At 35.3% G+C, this 25,170-nt stretch overlaps 1 protein-coding gene across 3 annotated transcripts in view; it reads right to left on the bottom strand.

The window, feature by feature from the left end:
• Positions 1-25,170, bottom strand: part of LOC106709968 (probable phospholipid-transporting ATPase IM) — a 50,201-nt gene that overhangs the window by 670 nt on the left and 24,361 nt on the right. For 2 of the 3 annotated variants that reach the window (XM_045682968.1, XM_045682969.1), the window contains 21 exons: positions 19,743-19,801; positions 19,275-19,487; positions 16,113-16,318; positions 15,068-15,198; positions 13,782-13,981; positions 12,800-13,018; positions 12,046-12,154; positions 11,133-11,272; positions 8,258-8,437; positions 7,895-8,005; positions 7,036-7,212; positions 6,236-6,407; positions 5,124-5,228; positions 4,673-4,825; positions 4,045-4,189; positions 2,006-2,137; positions 1,356-1,507; positions 1,003-1,226; positions 525-750; positions 340-443; positions 83-256 (listed from right to left, as the gene is read on the bottom strand). In XM_045682968.1, the coding sequence (XP_045538924.1) occupies positions 83-256; positions 340-443; positions 525-750; positions 1,003-1,226; positions 1,356-1,507; positions 2,006-2,137; positions 4,045-4,189; positions 4,673-4,825; positions 5,124-5,228; positions 6,236-6,407; positions 7,036-7,212; positions 7,895-8,005; positions 8,258-8,437; positions 11,133-11,272; positions 12,046-12,154; positions 12,800-13,018; positions 13,782-13,981; positions 15,068-15,198; positions 16,113-16,318; positions 19,275-19,487; positions 19,743-19,801 (3,332 nt within the window). The remainder of the gene's footprint in view (positions 1-82; positions 257-339; positions 444-524; positions 751-1,002; positions 1,227-1,355; positions 1,508-2,005; positions 2,138-4,044; positions 4,190-4,672; positions 4,826-5,123; positions 5,229-6,235; positions 6,408-7,035; positions 7,213-7,894; positions 8,006-8,257; positions 8,438-11,132; positions 11,273-12,045; positions 12,155-12,799; positions 13,019-13,781; positions 13,982-15,067; positions 15,199-16,112; positions 16,319-19,274; positions 19,488-19,742; positions 19,802-25,170) is intronic. The other variant, XM_045682970.1, reaches the window with a different exon arrangement.

Genomic DNA, 25,170 nt, shown 5'->3' with positions numbered 1-25,170 from the left:
CTGTACAATGGCTATTATTATTAAACGCACTGTATTAGGTTTATTTTCAGTAATTAAGAACAAATAAATGATAAATACTAACAGTAAGCACCGCTGTGAACCAGAAGGTGGCCTGCGTGAGGGCGACGGTGAGGGAGCCGACGTAGGGGCCGCCGATGACGTAGTTGTAGAAGTAGTCGAGCACGAAGTACGACACCAGGGAGCCCCAGATGGTCACGTGGTTGAACACAGTCCAGTACGTCGTGTCGAGGCAGATCTGGAACAATTATATTTGTGTCAATGGACGGAATTCGATAAAATTCTTCAACAAAAGCGATATAAAGTAAACTTAATCGGTACCTGCGTGGTGTTGTCAATGATCAATATAGTGGCTACGACGCTGCCCAGCAACATGTGGTCTGACAGTATCTTTCCGTCCGGCGCCAACCCGTCCTTGTATGTACCTGGACAAGTTACCACCGTGAGAAAGAACACTAGGTATGTATAAAGGTACATATAAACGAGTGTTATGTCAATACACCAACCGTATGGTATGAGGAAGAGCACTAGTGATGTGAAGCAGCCGTGCAGCGTGGACTTGATGAACTCGGTCTTGTTGAAGAGACGGCTGGTGTGTCCGGGCGCGTACAGTTTGGGGAACTGCAGCGCGGTGTTGTCGGACACGTCCTGCTCGAACACTCCCAGCGCCAGCACCGGCAGTGATGTGTAGAACAAGTTGTACACAGAGATGAACATCTCGTCGAACACAGTCTGTGAACAAACATTCCTCTCAATGCTCGTACTCGTCGTAACATAAATTAAATATGAGTCTGTGCTTTCCCTCTTCCATCGATTAAAGGTAGAAAATAAGGTTTTAACAATTACATAATAAATTTGCGCAAATTAATACACAGTATTGTAAACTTTACAAGGCTATACATAATTTTCAATATTTTAAAGAAACAAAATTAATTACGGGTTATATTTCATGTTTTTAATTGCGGAGAAGTTTGTAAAAATTACCTGCGCACTGAATCCACAGAAGAAGGCGAACCAGAAATGGCAGACGGTGAAGGCGAAGTTCTTGTAGAAGAAGTATCTGAGGAACTTGCACATGCGGTAGTATGACCAGCGGCCGTGCACCAGCAGCAGGCGCTGCAGGAAGCGGAACTGCGCGATGGAGTAGTCGGAGGCGAGCACAGCCTGCATGCCCTCCTGACCAGATATACCCACGCCGATGTGCGCCGCTACACGTCAACAAATAGTATATAAAAACTTGGGACGAGTCTTTGCGCATGCGCAGTATAAAATTTTAAATCTAAAGGGGGGTAAAGGGATGATACTGAGCTGGAAAAATTAAAATGGTCTATATTTACCTTTAATCATGGAGACGTCGTTGGCTCCGTCGCCGATGGCGAGTGTGACAGCCTTGCGACTCTTCTTGATGAGCTCCACCACCATGGCCTTCTGCAGCGGCGTCACGCGGCAGCAGATCACAGACCGGCACTGCAGCACCACCTCCAGGAATCTGATACCAAAATATATATCACAACCTTCCTATAGTCATTGTATTAAAATTAGTTTAAAAAGACTTTTTCTATCTTAAGATATGTATTCAAGTAGGAAAGTTGTTTACAATTTTTAATTGATCCAAGAATATTCAATGACTAGATAACATCTTACTAATATTATAAATATGAATGTTTAAATAGATGGATGTTTGTTTGAAGGTATCTCCGGAACAGAGCCACAGATCTTGATGAAATTTGGCACAGATGTAGAACATAGTCTAAAACTAGAAGACCACTTAAGCTACTTATGACGTTTTTTTTTAATTCCACGCAGACGGAGCTGCGGGTGACAGTTAGTATTGGATAAAACCAATGTAATATTTTATGCTTTACCATCAAATACAGATATAGTAAAGGATCCAAGTGTAAAACTATAATTTTTTACTTTGACACATTATATTTCAGTTAAAAAAAATTATAAAAAAATCATAGCTATTATTATCAATAATACTAACTTTTCCTCCAGCTTTGGATGCAGGCAGTGCACGAGAGAGTGTCCGTTGACGACGATGGCAAAGCCGTTGGTATCATCGTTGCTGTGATCCTGCGCCTCGGAGGAGCTCGCACCGCCAGCGCTGTACTCGTTGCTGCAAACACATAATAATATCACCTATCCATAGAAAATATTGCTTTTATTATCAATAAATGATGACGAACTATCGTACATATACCTACAAAACGTATGTACAGTCCGGACTCTTCGCGGTGTTGCACTTACAGAAAAAATCTTATTCTTCATCTTCTTCATTCTTAATCTTATCTTCTTAGATAAGATAGCACCCAACCGATGGCATGACAGTAAAATGACATCTACAAATGACCAGCCCTTTTTAGTGCAGACTCATAAAAAAAGTCGAGTCGTCGTCTAAATTTTTATGGAACGTTCAAACGACTTTTGCTTTTAAGGTGGAATACCGCCAAATTCCCTGATAGTACATACGTATATGAGTACATTATACTACAATACTAATAGTTCAATATTTAATATTGAGAACATAGCTATTTAAAATGAGAGTTTTTAACAGCGTTGTATTCTTTCATTAAGACTGCCTCCTTAGATTTCTTTGACATATATCATTTTTCCAATTCGATTAGAAATAAAGGTCTATGTTATAGTAACAAATACGGCTACGAAATAAACACTAAAAGTATTTGAGAAACTGGTAAAGACTAGTACAATTTAAAAAAAAATTAGTTCACACGTGAAAAGGTAAATATTAAAGGTAGAAAAGGTAATAGAAAGATTAAGAAATGATAGAGGTGCTGTTAGAATTCTATTGAAAAAGTATATAAACTAATAATATAAAATTTTAACCATATAAATCACAAATTAAGAAACATCTACAAGACAGATAAATAGGCGTAGAGCCTACCTAAAGTAGGTGTGACTAAGCCTTAGTTTGAGTCATATCTTTGAAAGAATTCATCCTTTATCGGAAGAACATCGAATAAATGTATGTATTAAATTCCAAAATCCAAAATCGAAAAATACATTGTAATATTGTGGTGATAGAACGTGTACGTATAGATTTTGGTCCAGTCAGATCAAGCCTAAAGGTTCATTTAGTCATAAACTGGAATCGTACGAACAATGCAGTCGCTCCCGAGTGAGACAAATGTATTGGAATACATGAGAGCGATATACCGCTACTAACGTCATCGCCGGACAGTTCCGGACAGTATGTGATTCCGGCTTTTTTAAGATATTTACACCAACATCTATAAATGGACTGGCTATATGACGTAGTATTTTGTGCCTATTTGATTTACGCCATCTTGTCGCTTATGGTTGCGGTTTCTAGAGGTGGTGTGGTTTCGAACTAATAATATAGAATTAACTGTCAAATAACATCAACAGACGTATTTAAATCAGAAAGAAGCAAATGTTGTCATTTCCAAGCAATCGCCTATCCATTTATATAGAAGAATGGATATTTAGGATGAATAACGACTACAAAGTTATAGTTTTTTAGTAGTATCCGTTAACTATCAAAGTAAAAAACACACATACACACACACACATACAAACATAGAAGCGTAACAATACAGTTCACAAGATAGTTTGTGCAAGCCCACACTTGAAGTAAGGAAAAGACACCACTGAGGGAAGTAAAGCTCAACGTACAGTGAACAACTACACTTAACACGATCAATGCCGCTACGACATTGTCGTAGTACACTCGTCTGGCGAGTCCGCACTGAACGTGTTAAAACACACACTCGAGGTAGTCTACATTTAACTATTTTTTTTATTTGATTTCATTATTAAAAAAAAGATTTTGCATCATTCATATTAAAATCAATATTTTGTATTTCAATTACTGAAATTGATTTTGCACTATTGCAAAGTTATCCTTGGCTAGATATTCTACAAATAAAAGGGTCTAAGCTACGGGTAGGCTGCAGTTGTCCACGCGGCGGGTATCGGGCGGGGGGCAGTGGGGTAGCGGGGTGGCGAAGGCGAGCGATAGTTAGCGTAGCCGTCGGTGTCTACCTGTGGGGTAGTGAGTTATGTTCCCACCTAAATGTGACGACGGAGACAGCGGGCGCGTTCAGTTTGACGTTGGCGGCGCGGCCGGGCGAGGGCCGGCCCACCGCCGCGCCGCCGTTTGCTGTTGAATTCTTTGCATCTGATGACCCTGACGAATAAAATTAACATATTAAGTAAATTAACATTAGTAAGTAAAAAAACTTTTCCAGTTTTTGCTAACTGAACTGATTTAGGAAAAAACTTGACAAGATGTGACCTTTAGTTATGAAAATAGACACCACATTTAAAATAAAAAAGTGACCAAATGTAACTAAATTGTATGATGAAAGGTATTAATATGGAAAATGGCTATAAAGCAAGCGTAACTTTAAAAATTGTTTACAATAATATAAATTCAAATACTACAACTGAAGACATCTTTTATTCAGCAGAGATGCAAGAGCGCGGTTGTAATTTTGGACTTATTAAACCTTCACAATTGAAAAATGCAAGTAGTCCGACTCGAAGGACCATTTAGTTGTTCAATGAATGTTTCGATAGTTTTTTTTAATACGTTCTGAATAATTGGGCACTGCACAGCAGCTGCACTGATTGGGTTACCCTAACAAGGAGTGGTTAGCTGGTAAGTTACCATATGGCAGGAATGTGTTCACGACGCGTATGGAGTCTCTGCTCTTGGCGAGCTGACGGTCCACGTCGTCGTGCGTCACGCCGTCGATGATGAACACCTCCGCCATGTCGTCTGTCAGCAGCTGACACGAGTACCCAATGTTGATTGCAGTCTCTGTCAACACACAAACATTTACAACATATAGTATTCACTTGACACGTAGTCGACAGTAGTGATCTTATATCCGACGTGCCAACTCACGTAGTCAAGTACCTCTATTATATGCCTCCTCAACAGAAAGCAGTCGCAAAACGAATGCCACACTATATAGTCGAATTCAATGGAAATAAGAAATTACATACACATGTCACTGGATGACATGATCGGATACGAGGCTGGTCTTTTGGTCATCAGGTCGCGGATGAATTTAAAAGTCTTTAAGATTTACATCAGATGTAATTTATTCAGTTACCTTGTTTATCTCCTGTTAAGACCCATATCTTCATTCCGGCCATGCTGAGGTTCGCTATGGTTTCCGGAACGCCGTCTTGTAATTTATCCTCTATGGCAGTCACACCTGCAATGGTAATCATTTGATAATATATATTTATAAAGCGTTATTTTATGATTTAGATTTAGGCGTTAAAGTTATCTGAAGTAAAAATGTATCATGTACCATCAACGAAGACTACAGACATTTTCATTCACTATCATTATAAATATTTTCATTACTGTGATTGAATCTAGCATTAAATTAATACAACCGGTTTTAATAGTTGTATAGTCGGGATGCTGTGCGATAGATACAAAACTTAACCCTGGCCAACTTAGTCAAACATTTCGCTCTAATTTCCGAGCCTCAACATGCTAATCAGCCAATGAGGAATGCCTTTATGGCATGATCAAAGGTGTTTGTAGCACTAAATATACCACAGACATACAAAAACTATTTAATTTTATGTACAAAGTACTAAGTACTCTTTTTTTATATCATAAGGTGACAATCGAGCAAACGGCCACCTGAATTCGCCGAAATATCGAGGCGACCGTTGCCCATAGACATCCGCAAATGCAGATGCGCTGCCTACCTTTAATCAACGGAGAAGGGGACGCACAGAAAGAGGATATTTCTTCTTCCTATGCGTCCCCTGTTCCGCCAAATAAGAAATAAATTAATCCTTTTCTAATAAGAAAAGGGTGGGAAGGAAAAGATGACTAAAATTAGGCCTCCGGCATCACACTCATCAGTCTGTACTTGGAATTACTTCCACTTCACGACTGTCTTCTGTGTGGTCGTGGTATTGCACCGGGCGAGCCGACCAATTCGTACACCCAACAAAATCTATCGATTGTAGTCATAAAAATATGTAAAATTTCACTCAAAAAAAAAATTAGTAATTTGTTTATCTCTATTGTAGGTGAATGGCAGTATGAATGTAAAGAAAGAAAGAAAGAAAGAAAGGTGTAATAATTGTATGCATGCAATGATTGTATTGTTTTTTTTTTGAGTAGCAATAAATGTTTTTCTTTCTTTCTTTCTTTCTCCATTGTAGATGAGTGGCAGTATGAATGTGTGTGGTTTACCCATGAGCAGGAGGTCGGTCTCAATCTCCTCGTAGATGGCGTCGAGGCGCTCGTCGCGGTCGCGCAGTGCGAGTGCTGCGGCCTGGTGACGCCGCTTCCACTCCGCAAACCCGCGCTCCTCCAGCGGCCGCCACGCCAGCGCCAGAGTGCGCAGACCCTCGCCAGCGAATTTCTTATTTCAATCATATTTCATTAACATTTTATAATATACTAGCAGTTGCCTGCGACTTCGTCTGTGCGGTATTAAAAAAATCTAGTAATACATATAGCCAATACAGTACGTTTCCTAATTTCTAATGTAACGATTACTGGACTAAATTAACGGAAGTTGAGTTTAATGAAAGTTAACATTTTTTGAAGTTAACTCAAAAATTAATCCGTTAAGCAAATTGTTAATTTCGTTAATTAACGAGTTAATGCCCACCTTTGTCTATATCTATTGTGTATATGAAACTATTTTTCAAATCGATTCATTAGTTTCGTAGTCTATTCGTTTCGTTGCAAACAAACAATCAAATCTATCCGTAATTTAGTATAGTAAAGAATATCACGAACAGAACATAATCAAACAGAGACAAAATTTACATATCACTTCACTTTTACTGTTTCTTTTTGTATAGCCATTTCTTAATTTCAATTATTTATATTTACGTTCAAAATTTTGTGTACAAATACGAACGTTTAATCTTAGGTAGATTTTTCAAACAAAAAAAAATAGGTCAGCTACAATCAGAAAATCATCTCCCAAGTTATGCAAATTTGTAAAAAAAAAGTCCATATATATAGTTTGATGTACTCACATTTAAATGCTCCTGTGTCTTTGACCTCACTTCTTGCTGACATTCACTTTTTAATCTGTCATATATAACATTGTCAGCACCCTTCGTGTACAATCTTATCTCACCGTCCTTCCTCAATATCACTGACATTCTCTTCCTTACATTATTAAAATCTAATATACACAACAACTCGTACACCTGAAATTATAAAAAAAACCAATATATTAATATGAATTTAACTGTTTATTACAACTCAACACTTAAACTTTGTAAACACACAAACGTCACATATATTTGAAGATTTTCATTATGTTATACTAGTTTTTTTTTCTTTTTTTTTTAATATTCCCTTATCCCTGCTGCTATCAGTTCTGCAGCAACCTTGATTTCCTTAAAATTTCCTTAAATTACTCTGTATCTATGCTAAACACTATTATAATTAAATTTAGTACATTTACGGCTTTCACAAATATTAACAAAAAAATATATCGAATTACGAATCTATAATTATCTATGAATTTATGTATGTATTCTATGTTATACTAGTTATCGCTTGCGACTTTGTCCGCGCAGAATAAAAAAAAACATAATTAATAGCCCATATATTTTTCCAGACTATAATCTACATCTATGCCAAATTTCATCGAGATCCGTTAAGCCGTTCCGGAGATACTTTCAAATAAACATCCATCCATCCATACATACATCTAAACATACATATTTATAATATTAGTAAGAAGTCAGATTACCAAAAATGCAATTACATTTTGAAAAGTTTCGACATATATTTTAGAAATGTCATGATTAAGCTTCAAAAGTGACGTGTACTTGTATACAAAGTTTAAGTATTTTGTTGGAATGTATGTATACAAGTATATACCTCCGTTTTACCCATAACTTCTATAGTAATACTATTAGGCGAGCGTTCTCTGAACACGAAGCCAAAGTTACGCGCCGCAGACACCAGCGCCGCCTCGTCCGGAGACTGCGCCTGCGTATACCCAAAAAAAAAATCATATTATTTGCTGCCTTAATACAAAAAATAGTAAACCACAAAACATGTATTTAGAAATATTGATTTCCCCCAGGTTTCTTTCAAAACTAAATTTAACTCCCGGGTGCACACCTCCTTTCTCTTAAGAGACCCCAGAGAAAAGACAAGGACCCTAAAACCTATCTTACAGTTGTATACCATGCTGGATACAAGCTTTCATCATGTAACAGTTGTAGAGTGCCGTCTGACCTGGTACTCCAGGCGTCCGTTCTTCTGCTCGGGCATGACAGTGTGGCAGAGCGCCAGCAGACGGAAGAAGTCGTGCACGTGCTGGTCTCCGCGCTGCACCGCATTCAGCAGCGTCGAGTCGAAGAACTTGAACTCCGGCTCGTACTCCGGATTGAACGAGAAGTCCAACGGCTCCGTATTCTATATACAGAGTGTTGCATTTATATTAAAATTTAATTAAATAATTTTGATTAAATTCAAACACCATGTATGTCAATTGCAATTTATCAGAAAGAAAATTTCTTCTTGTGATTTTATATTAAAATTTCAAAACTCAAACTGACTTACGTGATGTTAGAACATAAGTTTATTTAGTTTGTATGTGATTTTACAAATGTATGACATGCTTTCATACATTTGCATGGACGTAAGTAACAGACGATTGAAAACTATACTACATCATGCAAGCGCTAAATTTACATAAAAGCTAAGCGAGTTGTGTGAGAGTAAACTTAACTAAATCTTTACAAATAAAAAGTTTTACACAACAAAATATAATAATTTCACTATATTTCAATCTTTTATCATCTTTTATTTATTATTTGCTGCATAAAACTTTTTAAAACAAAGCTGACAACAAACACGACATGTTATAAAACAAAGCACAAAATGCGACTCAAACTAACCACAGTGCAGTTATTTACAGATCAAACATTACACAAAATTGTTAAGACACTTTGAACTTAGAGTTGGTAACTTCATGTTGGTATATTAGAGAACATAGAAGGTGGGTATTGGAAATTACTCTCAAAATGCATCTGCATTAATTTTTCAAAATGTGGATTTAATTTTTATAAAATTAAGGGTAGAATTATAACAAAAAAATAACATATTTTTAAGAATTACATTTCTCATTTTTATATTTATCCTAAAAATAAAAATATACATAACAAATAAAAGTTATTTAGCAGATCCAGATTTCTAATTAAATTTTATAAGTATAAGTAGGCTTAAAACCAGAAAATTAGAGCATGTAAGTTTGTGCGTACTTTGGAAATGTGTTAGATGGTGAAAGGGACAGAATAAACCAGGCAAAGATTCATTTATATCGAAGAAGATTCGTTCAGCAGCAAGATTCAGCCGTACCCCATCTATCTAGCCCTCTCGTCACTACGTCTCACATCGCAAACTGCCACATACTACCTGACTTGATGCATTGCGACAACGCCTTCTAATTATGCGACCGTATACATATAACTTCCACACTCATAATATTAAACAATAATACATAATAGAAAACAAATTGATAAAAATTACATAACTATACTACTGTATCGAGAATAAACCGATTCCGTATTTGTATAGTACAAGTAGGCAAATTTTCGTCTTACTAAATAATACAAAAAACTAAAAAAAATATTTGTACTTTCCAATCGTCATTATGAAATAGTGTATAAAGCAGAGTTTACACGTATGTACGTATCGCATAATGAGAAGGCGTGCGCGGTCGCGGTGGTTGCGTGCGTACGTGCGTGTTGTCGGAGGCGAGGGCGGGGGCGGGGGCGGGGGCGGGTGCGGGGCGGCGCGCGCCCGGCGTGCTGCGTCCCTGCTCGTGCTCCAGCTCCAGCAGGCGAGCGCGCGGCACCTCGCGCACCTCTCGCGCTCCCCGCGTGCCCCGCGAGCCCCGCGCAGCGCGCGACGTCCGCTGCACCATACACACATCACACAACGCTACCCTAACACTTTCATCACCCCTCAATTCTCCTCGTCAGATGGTCTCCTACCACTGACCCATCCAATGAGCATATACCCATACCCATTGAGCATCTTGTCGCAAGCCTATCGTTCTACCTCACATGAACGTAACTAGTTTGTTAATTCCAATTTCTCTAATATGCAATAGCAGTTTTTTTTGTCATAGGCGTTAGACAATTTGCCAATGATAGTTTTTACAAATATTTTTTTACAAACTTTATTAACTGATCCTTTGAACTTTGAAGACATTTAACCGTCAATTAATAATATTTGGCATAGTGGCTTATTGGGTATTATACAATACAATGGTACTTTAACGAAGTATAAACTTCCTAAAATACCGTCTATCATCACTTATCCCTTATGCACCATGAAAACTGTCATATTTTTTTATAGATAGGGTATATTCTTGTCACTCGTAATTATAGCAAAACGAACTCATATTTATAAAATTATGTACTACTTTAAATATAAAAAAATATCAAAAAATAACGATCCTTCATATGTTACATGTGTGTAGTGACACTTTGTGGTGTGTGCTCATACGTCAAAAAAATTGTAAAAAAATCTAGATGTATGGCAAACTACGTTGGTACTGTTGCATTATATACATGCAAACAAGGTTTAACTTTCTAGTTAATGCATCTACCGCTTCGTGGCTGAAAAATAACTTCAAAATCCTCGAATATACAAAACGCATAATGGTTCACGTAGGAAAAGGACAAAACATCGATGTTCATCTTTCTCACTCAATGATATGAAGGTGCATGAATAATAAATATATATTACCCATGCACAAATGAATCAATATGAACAAATAAAATGAAAAAACAAACAAACATAATTAATGTCAAAAAAAAAAAAATCAGGCGTACAAAATACCTGACAAACCCCAAAAGCGAGGACAAATGAAAACGAAAAAAAAATGAAAAAAACAAACTGTTAAAAAATTTCATACAAACTTGGTGATCATGCACAAATAGTCTTCACTTTCCGTGGGTAAAAAAAAATATTTATAATCTCAAGTGAATCAGCCTACATGCGATACTATGCAGTGAGAATGGACCAAATTGTGCACGGTTAAAAAGATTTAACGCACTCAGTTTTATATTAAAATTTGACCTGTGTTGAGGAAGCTTACCTCTGTTAATTCGATGGTCTCTCCGGTGGTTTCATCTACCACGTCGCCGTAACAGACGCCGGCGATCGAACACTTGTTGAACGTCATTATGTTCTGCGTCAAAGTGCCCGTCTTGTCAGAAAATATGTACTGAATTTGACCTGAAATAGTTATTTAATAAACACACAAGGAAACAAAATGACCGACTATTAATGAAGTCTGTAATATTAATGTAATTTTCTAGGTCAAGGGAACCAAGAACTACTGTAGGATTAAAAATTATTTGCATAAAGTTATTTCTATTTAGTACTAGAATTTACTATTGTAACAAATATTCCAACATAATACGCATGACGCTGTCGGCAATAGTACTACAACCCATTAGTTCCGACTACGAATCATAGATGGCGCCACATATGTTTTATAAAGCGGTGACGAATGTCGTATGGTTTTACTTAATTCATTTATGATGTAAACGTTTGGATTAAGAAGAAGAGGATAAAGAGTGTTCTAAGAGCGATTCTCCCTTGTATATATTAGCTTGCCGCCTGGTGACTAATTATATAAAGTGAATAGCTCCTTCTCTTAATATAGGCTGCTTGCGCTAGTGACGGCCTAACTTAATAAAATAACCGCTTGCTTTGGTTGTAACGGTTAATCAAATACCTGGTGTTGTTACTAGGCCAATTCGGCTTATCTCTCACCCATCCCCTACACTATCTGTTTATGTTATAAAGAAGCTTCTGGTATTTCATCCGCGCGGAATTAAAAAAAAAAGTTTGCTATTCCAGACAGTAATCTATTTCTATACCAAATTTCATCCGTTCTGTTCTCCATCTGTTCAACCGTTTTGGAGATACCTTTTAACATCCGTACATTCAGTCAAATTTTCACACTTACAAAGCAAAAAATAAAAGATAATAAGGTTACTTACCTAATTCTTCATTGAGCGTAGTTGTTCTCGCTTTCGCCGCGGTCCCAGTCTTTTCGTAATACATCTTCTCATCCCAATTTATGAGAAAACTCTGTGCGAATCTTATAACCTGAAGAACAAATTTAAAAAATGAAGAAAACAGGAGAAGATTTCACTTTTCAAAACACCTATAAAATATCTTACTCGAAATAGTTACGTAATAAAATCGATTAGCAAGCTATAACAATTAAAATAAATAACAGAGAATACGTTTCATATGATTAAGCGGTAAAAGGTCGAACGGTGACGCGTAATTTCATAACACCATTTATAAACGTTCCGGTGAGCTTAAGTCAATTAAATTTTGCAAGCAGACATATTTCTATCCATTTTATATCTACTTATTTGTTGGTTCATAAATATTACAAGATATTTATAAAATAACTAGCTATGTTCTATAGAGACTATGTTTTATGTCAAAATTAATCGAGATTTGTTGAGTCGTTTTGGAGATACTTTGTAACATCCATACATCTAAATTTTCGCATTTATAATATTAGTAAGAAGTAAGATAGATATCTACTATTATTTCGTTTTGAGATGTGATAAATAGACCGTCTATCACCGAATTTAGATTGTTGTTGCAATCTAAAAATCTTTATTTAAAAGCTTTAATTGCAAGATTTTTTGAACAATTACCAACTCAAATTATTAAATAATTTTCATGATAATTAACCCTTAAACAAAGACAAACCCTTTGTAATTACTAACTCACCTCAACGGAGACATATAGAGATATGGGCACGACGGTGTTCATTACAATGGCGTACGAGAAGAAGACGAGGAATGCGATGACGACAGCGCCCGAGGCGGGTTCCGCAGGCACCAGCGTGTCCCACGGCAGGTACACTTGGAAGTGCCGCCCCACCAGCCACTCCCACACCCCACACGCCACCGTGCAAAACACGCACATCGACAGCAAGAAGAACACTATCTGTTACGAAAAACTATTAACATGAATTTTCACCGCAGAAATATTTTTACAAAGTACACGTGGATACATGTATCCGTTTATTGTAAAAGTTGCAACACACATTATAAGAACATTATATCTGTTTTTCAAAGTGTATGAGAGGGATAGCAATATTGTAATAAAGGTCTTACAACAGTGGAAACTCACTATTAATAAAAATAATCAAGTTTTATCGCTATCATTAAAAAACAGAACGCGATAAAAAATGCTATCCCGATCAAGTTTGCGGAGGACTAATTTAATTATCGTCCTGTGTTTCGGCGATGTAGCGACCTGACTCATCCAACCGTTACCTACGGCTGGTTAGATTTTCATTTTATTATGTATCAAAGGTATCGCGAGACATTTTATACGTTTGATAAATTTTACACTTTGTATATATAATATTTATTACCTATATAACGTACGACGTAGGATATTAATAAAATAAATTATGAAAGGGAGTTAAGATTACAATCTTTAGTTTTACAATGAAATGTTATTCATGATACTAAATAACTACAATCACATAAATCTTAGCAATAAGTGTAGAGTCACATTAAATGGCAATCTGTGAAATTAGGTTGCAGTGCGAAAACCAAATCAAATGGACCAAATACACCCAATCACTAATATTTGATATACCTACGTAAAACTTATTGACAACAGATAGAAATGTGAAGTCCTATTTGAGGACCAAGACTGTTTGGTTATTGCGTAAGTAGTATAAAAATGTACCACTTACCCCTATGATAAGAAAATTAAGTAGCCTGTCGATACTGGTGCGCTTGAACTTAGTCTTGCCGGAGTTCTGCATGAGCTTGGTGTCCTTGCCGGCGAACACGACCACGCCGTAACACCACGTCGTGTTGCGGAGTACGCAGCCGCGGAGTAAGATCTTATCGTTGTCCAATGAGAAGTGTTGGTCGCGCCAACTCAGAGTACCTGGTACATGATAACTTACGTATTGTAAAAAAACTTTATTGAACAAAACTATAATAATAGTAATTTACTATTTTTAAATTTTGAACATTAAGTTCAAAATTTAAAAATTGACTTTGTTTTTTAAATGTAATTTTAAATAGATTTACAAAAAGTTTTACGTTAATCGTTTTTAAAAACATCCTAAGTGTTTCGTTGCAAAAAATAAAAAAGAAAACGTTTTATACTTCCTTTTATGTTTTTCTATCTTATTAAAAAAAAATCTATCAATCGTATTTTTCCAAGATAGGTGGTTAAAAAGTTTCCATATAACAAACAGAAGATTAAGTTGTCGGGATAGAACATTGATAAATCAAAGGCAATGGAGCGGCGAGTGGAACAGGAACTAGTGACAATGCAATCTTAGCGCCAATAAATAACGATGTGATCGCTCAATGTTACGATATAAGTCAGAACGATTGTTCGAGCTCAACATTAATATTTTTATTAAAAATTATTACAAATGTATTTAGAAGCAAGCATTTCAAAGAAAAGTGCATACAGGAAATTCAAATGGCGTCTAAATCACACATGTGCAAACACATCCGTAGTATATTTATTATGATTTTCGCTTCGTATTCAAGTCAATAACACAAGCGTAGCGAACGTTCATTTGATTTGAAAACGATTTCCTTCCTATCACGTGTTCTGTAATACTTTTATCACTTGATATTTATGTATAATTTACTATCTGTTACCCGCAACTTCGTCCGCGCGAAAGTAAAAAAATCCTTTTAATACAGCCTATAGCTTACCAACGGTGAAAGAATTTTTCATTTCAGTTCAGTTTCGGAGTCTATTCAATGCAAATAAACAATAAAATCTTTCCTTTTTATTGATTGTCTTCAGTCAGTGGCGATTCTCTCTAAATCTGCACTAAACGGTGAGAGACCATTAAGCTACTGTTTAAGTGTGGCAATTAGAGTTCTTCAAGAAAAGAGCGTGCGTCTAATGGCGAATATACAAGTTTGCCTAATGTGTTCTAAATCGTCTATCACTAAAAATTAGGGAAACTGGCTCATTTAAGCTATCATCATATAACAAACATACCTTCAAACTTATTAAGTAAATTGTTGGGCGTCTCGCAAACTATCTCGCCGTCGAACGCGCCCAGCTGTCCGTCGTCTTGGCCCATCGCTGCCGTCTCCAAAAGGCACTGGCGACACTTTAAATTCGTCTCCCTGTATAAAACAACAAACAAATAACAAACGTAGAAAGATAATTTGAAAAAAAAGAAAATGAAAACAATTTATGAAAAATAAATAGCATTATGAGATGCAATAACGAATTTACACAACATTATGTTTTTTATTAATAACTAGCAGTCGCCCGTGACTCCGTCTGCACGAAATTAAAAAAACTTAATAAGTAACCTATGTGTTCTTCTAGACATATTCTACATCTATGCCAAATTTCATTAAGATCCGTTTTGACGTTTCGGAGATAACTTCTAATCCATCCATCCATCTAAACTTTCGCATTTATAATATTCGTATAGATCCTTTATACAGATCCGTTTAACGTAATCCGTAATAACAAACATCAATCCATCAATCCTCCTAAACTTTCGCATTTATGATTTTAAGAAGTAAGATTACAAACAAATAACTTTACAAAATTGTACTTTTCTGTTTAGTAAAAAAGACCTTGGTACTGTATACATGCGTGTCGCTTACATGATGTTAATATAAGACAAATAATGTAAACATTAACATGATGGATGTACTTTTGATGACTCGTACATAACCTTTCCAAATACAAAGACGAAACATCACCATTACTGATTTGTATAAATAGAACAATAAAATGGGTAGGCGTTAACTCGAAACTATGATTTTTTCCAAATAATAAAAAAGGAATAAACTTCAACGCATAATAAACAATTAAATATTATATAAAATGTTATATTCCGATACTTTGTAAAATTCATAATTCACGCTACTATTTACGATAATACGTCATTTGTCATTGTCCCTTGTGAATGAAATCGATATCCAATTTGTCGAAACGGGCGGAGTTTGCGATTTGGAGATGACATTATAATATCAACGAGTGGAATGCTATGAAGCGATTATAATAAGATTAAGTGTCTCACCCATCCAGCTCCGCAGTCTCTATATAACAGAGGCCGTTGGGCTCGGAGCTGCTGAGCAGCAGGATGTCCGCAGCGACGAACTGGTCGTTCTCCAGCCGTATGACGTCACCCACTTGAACAGACGCCCACTTTTCCTCAACCAGCTTGCCATTGCGCAGCGTCTTTGCTCTGCGATGGTTAACTTGAGAGTCGTTTTGATGACGTTGCTGCAAGAAAACAAACCTATTTAACAAAAGTTACAAGGACCTAATTTCAAGTATTTGTCTTTATCTCTTGACAATATTTAGCACAGTATTATAACACAATACGCTGTCTCTAACTAAAATTACAGAACAAATCTGCATATTTACATTTCTCATAATGATAAAATAAGTATAACACGAACTCTTCTTTGTAATGGCGTATTTCATTTGCAACGTCCGTCAAGGCCATATGTACGATTAAGTCACACATTTGTCCTCTGTATTATTAACCTTTTGTTGGATATAAAAATAACAGCCAGCAAAGTTTAGTCAATTCTTGCTTTAGGTAATGGAGTTTGGAAACATAAAAACTAACCGTCCTCATCGTAACCAAAACGAAACAAAATAAATAGAAGTCAATAGGTTTTGGTACAAATGATATCTATAATAGAATAGAAATATAGAAATCCATAGAAATCCACCGTTATTCTGACATAGAAATATTATTAACATCATAGTCTGTATTAAATCGCAGCTAACATTATCCAAGATTACCATAGCTTAAAGCTAAATAAACACCACAAGTGTACTAAAGATTATATTTTACTTTTATCAAAGACGTCGCTATAAAATGGGGACTTAAAGGCATTGTCGTAACCATTACGATGATACGATGACATCAATACCTTTATCATTAGTCTACCTCTTAGCACAGATTACATCTAATATGGATTAAATCTTGAACATAAAAGTGGATTTCCATTGTACCTATACAGGTAGAAAATATGGTTATGTAAATCTTTGCAAAAAATAAAGAGTTGACTATATATTTTTTGGTCGTGAAAATCCATGCGTGTTGGGGAGTGAAAGAGATAACTTGACTAATTAATTTACTAAACTTTGTAACATTGAATTTTTCGATGAAAACATTTTCGAATTGTATACGAGTAGGTGTATAATGAGTGAACACATGAGGTCATTCGCGAAAACCTCCGCTAAAACACATAGCTGCTGACCGCGTGTGTATTCGGCACGTACCAAATTGCGTCATGTGGCCAGGTCAATTCGTTGTACGTGATCCGTTCATTGAGTATCAAGGTGATTTAGGCCTTTATCACATTTCATTTTTGTTACGAAAAGAATAGGGAAAGAAATAGTACAGAATCAATATTATTTTCTTATAGGTCGTGTACCTTCGTCGGCCAGTGAATTAGGGTACTACTATAGCAACATAGTATGCCGCTATAAAATCCTTCTTCGCGTGTCACACAATAAAGGTCAAAGGTACCACCTATCATAAGAAATTCTTTTTATTTTAGACAATTTTTCTTTTATTTTATGTAAGTAAAAATATAAACAAGTCACGAGTTCTCTTCACGTAATATGTATTCGTAAGTTGTTTGTTTCCTGTCTCTACACAATGGTATATGTAACCGAGGAAAAAAGAGGAACACAAACAATAAGTCGAAACATTCAGTCAGTGTAGAATTTTCTAGGTTTTTTAGTCGATGTTGCTGCTGTTATTGGCCATGTGACCAAAACAAACATTTCAAAACCTCATTCAGTCATACATACTTGATTCAACAAAGAATAAAATATTCCAGTTGCTTTTTTTTCATTTTTAGTAATTTTTTTGACAACAAGACACAGATCCCAAATGTGCATTGTACCTTTTTATAAGGGACAAATACAATCTTACATACCGAAACAGAAGAACTCAAGTTATGCTTGACTATATTCTTTCCAAATGACAATACGCTAAAGATATTACGGGCGTAGGTTTAGCTTACTACCTTACAAAGTGGCTGAACAATCTTTACACGTTTTAAAATTAATTCTTCCGCTGAGTAAAACAGAGTGAATAAAAATCGAAATATCACCGCATTGCACTGGAATAAACGAGTCATGAACTGACATGTAACCTGGCATCCACGCTTGCACTCGTAACAAGCACATTTCCATTCTACTACGGCATCAGTCACGGAGTAATTAGCGTACAATGGGCGTCAAAGCGCTGCGACGACTGAGTGGGTCGGCTAAAATGTACCACTTGATTCTATAATATGCAATACAATTATATTTTTTATACTAAAGACAAGGTAACAAGAGAATTATAGAATTTTGGAATGAGGATACTTCTTTACCTAACTCCTTTCAGATTTTTAATATTCCGTCAGATCGATCCGAAAATTTCAGGGATAAGATGAAATTGTTAAGTAAAATTAAAATTTAATTTTCGTCACGTAAACAATACAGAACAATAAGGATACTGATGTGTATGTTATGTTTACGATATATATAAATATAAAGGAGATATAAAACAGATGGATAAAACAGCATCCGATATGTCGGATCTTGCAGTTTACTGCACATTGTACGTGCGAAAACAAACTAACTACGAATATAAACGTGTTATTCCACTGCCGAAGCACATAATACAAATACATATTTGCATCTCTGTTTTTTCCCAAAGAATCCAATTCAATCCATTCCAAATGAGAGAGACGAGAATTCATTTTTATGCTAGTGCACTGGCAGTGGAAACCTACGATAACGTAAACTGGATTATCTTAATTGCTGTTATAAAATATTTTGGAAATTCCGGTATAATTTTATTTGAAAAAGATAACGTACTATACAAAGATATAGAATTTTAAAAAAATAGTACAATTGCTTCAAATAATACAAACAAAACGTAAGGATTTTTGGGGTTCCTGTTTAATTGTTACGTGGTTTTTACAATCTTATAAAATAATCTGCGGCAGTTTCAGTAAGAACTATAAGACTAATTAACACCTTCGGCTCTTTTAAATGCATAATAGAAACATCGTAAGATTTATTAATACAGTAATGTTCACATATCTAGCTCAGAACTTTTTCAATTGACCCAAAAACTAGTACAATCTGGATATGTAAATTCAGCATACATTAAAATGTTAATTTGTGAAGCGACGTTTGCAACTGAACATTTCCTACTTACGAAGTCGTCGTAGGCGTCCTTGACAGCTGTGAGGGCGAGCACCCCGATGAGTGGAATGGCGGTGGTGATGGGCGTCAGCGAAGAAATTGCGGGGATCAGTTGCAGCACCAGAAGACAGAGGAAGTAAAAGTTCGCCAGCCGCTGGAACTGCTCCAGCAAGTTCAACGGCAGGAACGTTATTATCGAGTACTTCGACGTCTTGATGTAGTTGTTCTGTTCACAAAAACAATTAAATCAGTACCTGAGATAGCTTTTCTTCGAGGACAGAGCGAGGTGGAAGAGACTAACAAAAACAGTTTTTATCGACGTAGTTCTTCTAAAAATATTCGCAGATAAATATATAAAAATATAGAATATATGATAAAACAGATATAACGATATGATTTAAACGGGGATTTTGGTCTCAGAAACCCATGATAATTCGACTAAAAGTAAAAAAAATAATACTAAATGTAGTAATAAACTTACAGCATAGCGAAACTGCGCATTGTACTCTCTGTTGTTGGCTTTGATTCTCCGTTCATTGTCTGTAACAAACAAACATTTTAACATTAACAGTTGTTCTAAAAGAGTAACAATTAACAGTGGTAGATGTCCATGGTGACTTTACTGCAATTCCTATCTATCAGAGACCACGAAAAGATATACTTATTATTGTTAATAAATACTTCTGAAACTACTACTACTACTGAAATACTACAGAACCCAAATTGATTTAGTCAGATCTAATCGCATATTATATCCATGTCGGATTTTCGGAGAGATAAAGCAATCAATAAATTCAATATTGAAAGAGCGTGGGGACCATAGTATTAATACGTAACTAGTGATTAGTGTGAAGGACATAATGTATGGGATAAAAGATAATACCGCCTTTGCTGTGGGGCTTCTACTATATTAGCTTAATACTCCATCTCGATCACTGGATAGGCAAAACTCGTAACCTATTATTACTGCTAATACGGGTCACCGGCTATTGTGGGATTGACTCTACCTTCCAATATAAAGATACTGATAGGAAGAAAAATTTAAAAGAAGAATCTAAATGACTCTCCTTGTTCACCTAAAAACTCACTTAACTCATCTTACTAATATTATAAATGCGAATGTTTGGAAGTAAGGATGGATAGATGCATGGATGGTTTTTTGAAGGTATCTCACTGAACACTGTCAGGAAGAGCACAAAGACTACTTATGGTCCCAAAAATGTGTACGGTTCCCGTGGGATATGCTTAAGGGAAGCTGCTGGCAACAGCTGGTTCCATGCCACTACGGTTTTTATGGTAGGAAAGTGAGCTCGCCAGACGAGTCGGTCGGTGGCACTGAACGTATAAAATAAATAGCGGATGCTGATGTTATGACACAAATTTCCCCGTGACTCATTCTGCTCGCAATTAGTTTATCTTTTCATTATTTACTAAGTAACCGTCTTTATCTTTACTCATTACGTTTATATAATTTGTGTGGATTAAATAATGAGGTAAATTTTTTCACTTAGATTCATAACGTCATCTGGAACCGATCATGAAAGAACACCAGACTATATCAATATTCTTCTAGTATGAATCGAAAAACACCTCGACCTCCGAGTCTATCGTTTTCCGTTTATTTACGTAACAATAAAATGATTTCTTGAGTAGTAAAGCTACCATAGACAACACGTACACACAATAACAAAGGTAATGGAGCAAAAAAGAATAAACAATTGTATGTGAATGGAGCCTTAGTCAGCGCTGAGCAAACACGGTTGAGCGCAATCATATCGAAGCGGCATGAACAGAGAATGATTGATTGAGCCACGCTATTTATACACGAAGGTGGAATGCTGCTCAACTGTTCAGTAATCAACTCGACTGGATAATGTATTTTCACAGTTAACGAGCATTTAGAACTACTAAATATACAAATTTTATATACAACTTTTTGTATACGATGATTCATCAATTTATAAAACAGCAGATGCTTGAGATCTTAATTCGCGCCAAGTTCAATAAACTTTGTTTCTGTATCAAATTGTTTTAACAAACGCTTATTAATAATAAAAGTCTTTGGCCCAACTACGCCAGGGGAGATCGAGAGGGCGGTATAGCATCGTCCAAAAAAAAAAGCAAAAAATATTAGGTGTAGAGACGTGCTACGTATCATCGAAACCATAGTAAGCACAATTGAAACCATAATAGAAGAACCTTATAATATTTTTTAATACATTTGCTCAAAAAGTGGCGTATTGCAGGGACGTATAGCGTTCGGGATGTGGGCTATATTACATACTCGTGCTTTTTCTTTACCTTTTCCGAACTGGTGCGTTCTCTTTCCCAACTGTCAAAATAATGTCTATTAAAAAAAAACAACCACGAAGTTTTAAAAAAAATCATAGAAGTTTTTATGATTCATGCGAATATTTCTAAAAAGAAACAAAGAAAATTTTGTTTGAGATTTGTTTCAATATCAGATTTAATGATTTGATTCAATGAGTTAGGTTAGGTTTCATTTCATTACTTCTCATTAAATTTCATTTTCATTACATATCAATAAAAAAATCTACTGAAGACTTGGCTGTATGGACATATTTCCCTTCGCCTACCCAGAATGGGTGAAGAAAACAAAAAATATCTGCTTATATTCTTTAACGGTTGACGCCATTTTCCAAAAATTTTCGGGACTGTATTAAAAATAGTTGTTTAGTACACGTGCGGAACCGTCATTGCAACTTGTTCCGACTGTCAACCCTCACCTTCTCGGCTCGGGTAGACATTTGTCGGAACTCTGCAATGACAGGCTTTCCGCACTCATACTGAAATATACTATTCCAGTGATATTTTTGTCGTTCACACATGCAGTGTACAGGACTTAATCCGTCGACTAGAATGCGGCGCTCTTGGTCAAGTATCAATACACACGGATAAATAACACAACACAGACTCAATATTATATGGCTTCTCAACTTTACTAGTACTCATTATACAAATACGTTACGATAATACAAACAAAGACACCACGTATATAAAGGCGGGAAAAGCTAGGCCAATTAACTTTAATACAACTTCAAATAGTCTTGACTACGTAGAATTACTGCAATTACGTTTAAAGAAACTGTGTCTGTCTGTCTATCCCTCTGATTTTATTTGGAAAAATAGAGATAAAAATATTTTTTCGTGCAGATGTTTCGGCAATGGAAATGAATTATTTAATGGTAGAATGAAAATTAACATAGGAGCATCCTTTGAGGTGGTTTCGATTTACAAAATTAAATTAAAACATTACATTATTTGAGAAAAGAAATCGACTACAATATTCCTATTAAGTGTTATAGATCCAATTGAAAATGACACAGACTGTGTGATCCTGTTAAGAGCGTCTAGGTCGATATAGGTAGCGACAGATTAATCACCTTAACACATTTTTAGATAGCGCCTGTCTATTACCGAGTATTTCTTGTTTCACATGAAGACAGAATATTAGAGCATAGTGGAATGTGCTGTACTTCTATTGTTTTAACTTGCTATCAAAATCAGTATTATTCTGTGTAGGCTTTGTGCCCTCGTGTGAAACTAGTATATAATATAGTCTATATAACCCAGTCTTCCAACCTAAGAAGGTCGAAATTATTATTGATATTTCAGTTTATGTCAAAGAAATCTCTCTCGTTCGGCAAGTATGAAAGTAGTACCACATCGTATTGCTGAAAGGATATAAAATTCGGTTCAAGTAAGAGAGCTTATTCAACGTATCATAATGCGCGATTCCACAACTTTAGCGGAACGTAGAAGTTTTTCTAAAATATTATCCAATATTATACCTGGTTTACATAATGCCAGTACAATAGAATAATAGAGTTTAAAATCAGCGCTGGCATAATGTAAAAACTAACTGGCACCAGTGAGACCAAAACAGATTATGCCAGGCAAGCGCTACTATCCTACTGTACTGGCTTAATGTAAGCCAGGAATTATTTTAATATAGAGTAATAAGAAATTAGTGTGTTTGAAATACTGAGAATCATATCGTTGGCTAATACTGAACATTTTGTTATCAGCAAAGAACATGACCCATGGAACAAGGAATATCTTGTAACATGATACACAGCACTGATTCATACACCCAATGATACGTGATAAAGATTACTCATATTAGAAAATATGTTAATCAAACAATCAAACTTAAATTAATCAAATTAATCAAACTTAAAGGATTACATACATACTGTACATACTCTATTCCGCAACTATGTTAATATCTGAATTGGTCTATGACAAAAATTAAAACGTTTGAGTACCTACTGGAATGTACAAAAGACTACTCGTATAGAATGATTCTGGATATATCAAGATTTATAAAACGTAAGTCATGGCTACTATTGTAAAAACCTAAAACAAAACCAACTCTGATTTCAGTAAAGACAGATATGATGTTCTATTTCACTGCTAGAGATATCTGACAGATTCATCATACACTCGAATCAATTAACATAAGTAATAAGAAATCATTAAAGTTTTTGTTAATTAAATAGAAAAGTTAACCATTCACATCCAACCATGACTAAAATATATAAAACTTCGGAACAACGAATTGACGTAGAAAAACATTCATGGCGTTTAAAACAATGGAAAGTTAAAATAATGAAATGAAATCCCATAAACGTTTTATAACTTTCATGTAATGCTTAGTATTTGAGTTAACGTAATAAATAATCGCTGTAACGTTTAAATTGAGGAAGTTTTTTTTACATTCCGTGTTTATAATATGTTTTGTATTTCGTGAGCCTTTCTACGTTAATATTTTTGAATGAAAAAAACTTTTATCCTATTTAAGAATTTTAATCCTAAATATTTCTATATGTATTTTTAATTAATTATTCCATTACAATACACTTTAACCACTGTTATTCTTTGGAATCAAAACAAAGTAAATCGAACTTGCCATATTTTGTTTAGTTTAGTTAGAATTTAGTGCTAAGGGAAGTTATAAAATGTACATAATATATATTTATATTAAATTAACGGATCTTTTGTTTAAACAGATGTTTTGCTTGTAGGCCTGTCTATTAGCGGGCATGCTAAATTCAATTTTTTTCACTTACAAAAAATTATAAAATAACTGTAACCCAATGGATATGTTACTGTGATTTTACACTAAGGAAGCGGATATTTGAAGGTTTGTATATTAAAACGACTGAAGGATAATTACAGTACAAAGTAACCATTGAGACTCTGAAATAGCTCAGACGTTTTCATTAACATTAACTACACACTATTGTGCATTCACGTGTTATTCAAAGTATGACGTAGGTATAGTTTAAACAATGGATATTTATTTCATCCATACTGCGAGTGGGTTTATAGGGCGCCGTCAAGACGTTGATCGATCTCGTCTCCGGCTTATAATGTTTTCATGGAGGATTGCCTTCATATACAAGTTTACTGTTATTCAATATAATTAATAGAAATATACAGGCAAATTATATTCTGCTTAAAACTCATAAAATTCAAAGGCAAATGTATTTTTTTTTTACAATTTAGATCTATCAAAAATTAAAGTAATTTAAAACTGTTTTAATGACCTAAATATCCTCTTTCTGATATCTACAAAGAAAAATAAATGCTAGCTAAACGATGCTATAAAAAGTTAAAAAAAAAAAATATATAAAATTAAAAAAGAATGTAAGATGAGAATACTTGACTGTCGAGTGTTTTCCCTGAAAAGTCCTTGACCGATCAAGTCGCTTTGTTCCTGCCGCTAATATACTCAGTTCACTGTTAAGATTTTAAAGTTATCACTGTTAAGATTTTAAAGTTAATTACATATTACAATTAGTTGGATTCTACGTTTTTGTGCAAGGATTTGGGCAGTGAAAATTCATAATACATGTAATCCCACGTCATTTAAATCAACCAAG

This window comes from Papilio machaon, chromosome 20 (assembly GCF_912999745.1).
Source record: "Papilio machaon chromosome 20, ilPapMach1.1, whole genome shotgun sequence".
NCBI classification, from domain to species: Eukaryota; Metazoa; Arthropoda; class Insecta; order Lepidoptera; family Papilionidae; genus Papilio; species Papilio machaon.
Note: the sequence above shows the minus strand (reverse complement) of the source record. Positions and strands in the feature narration are given on the sequence as shown.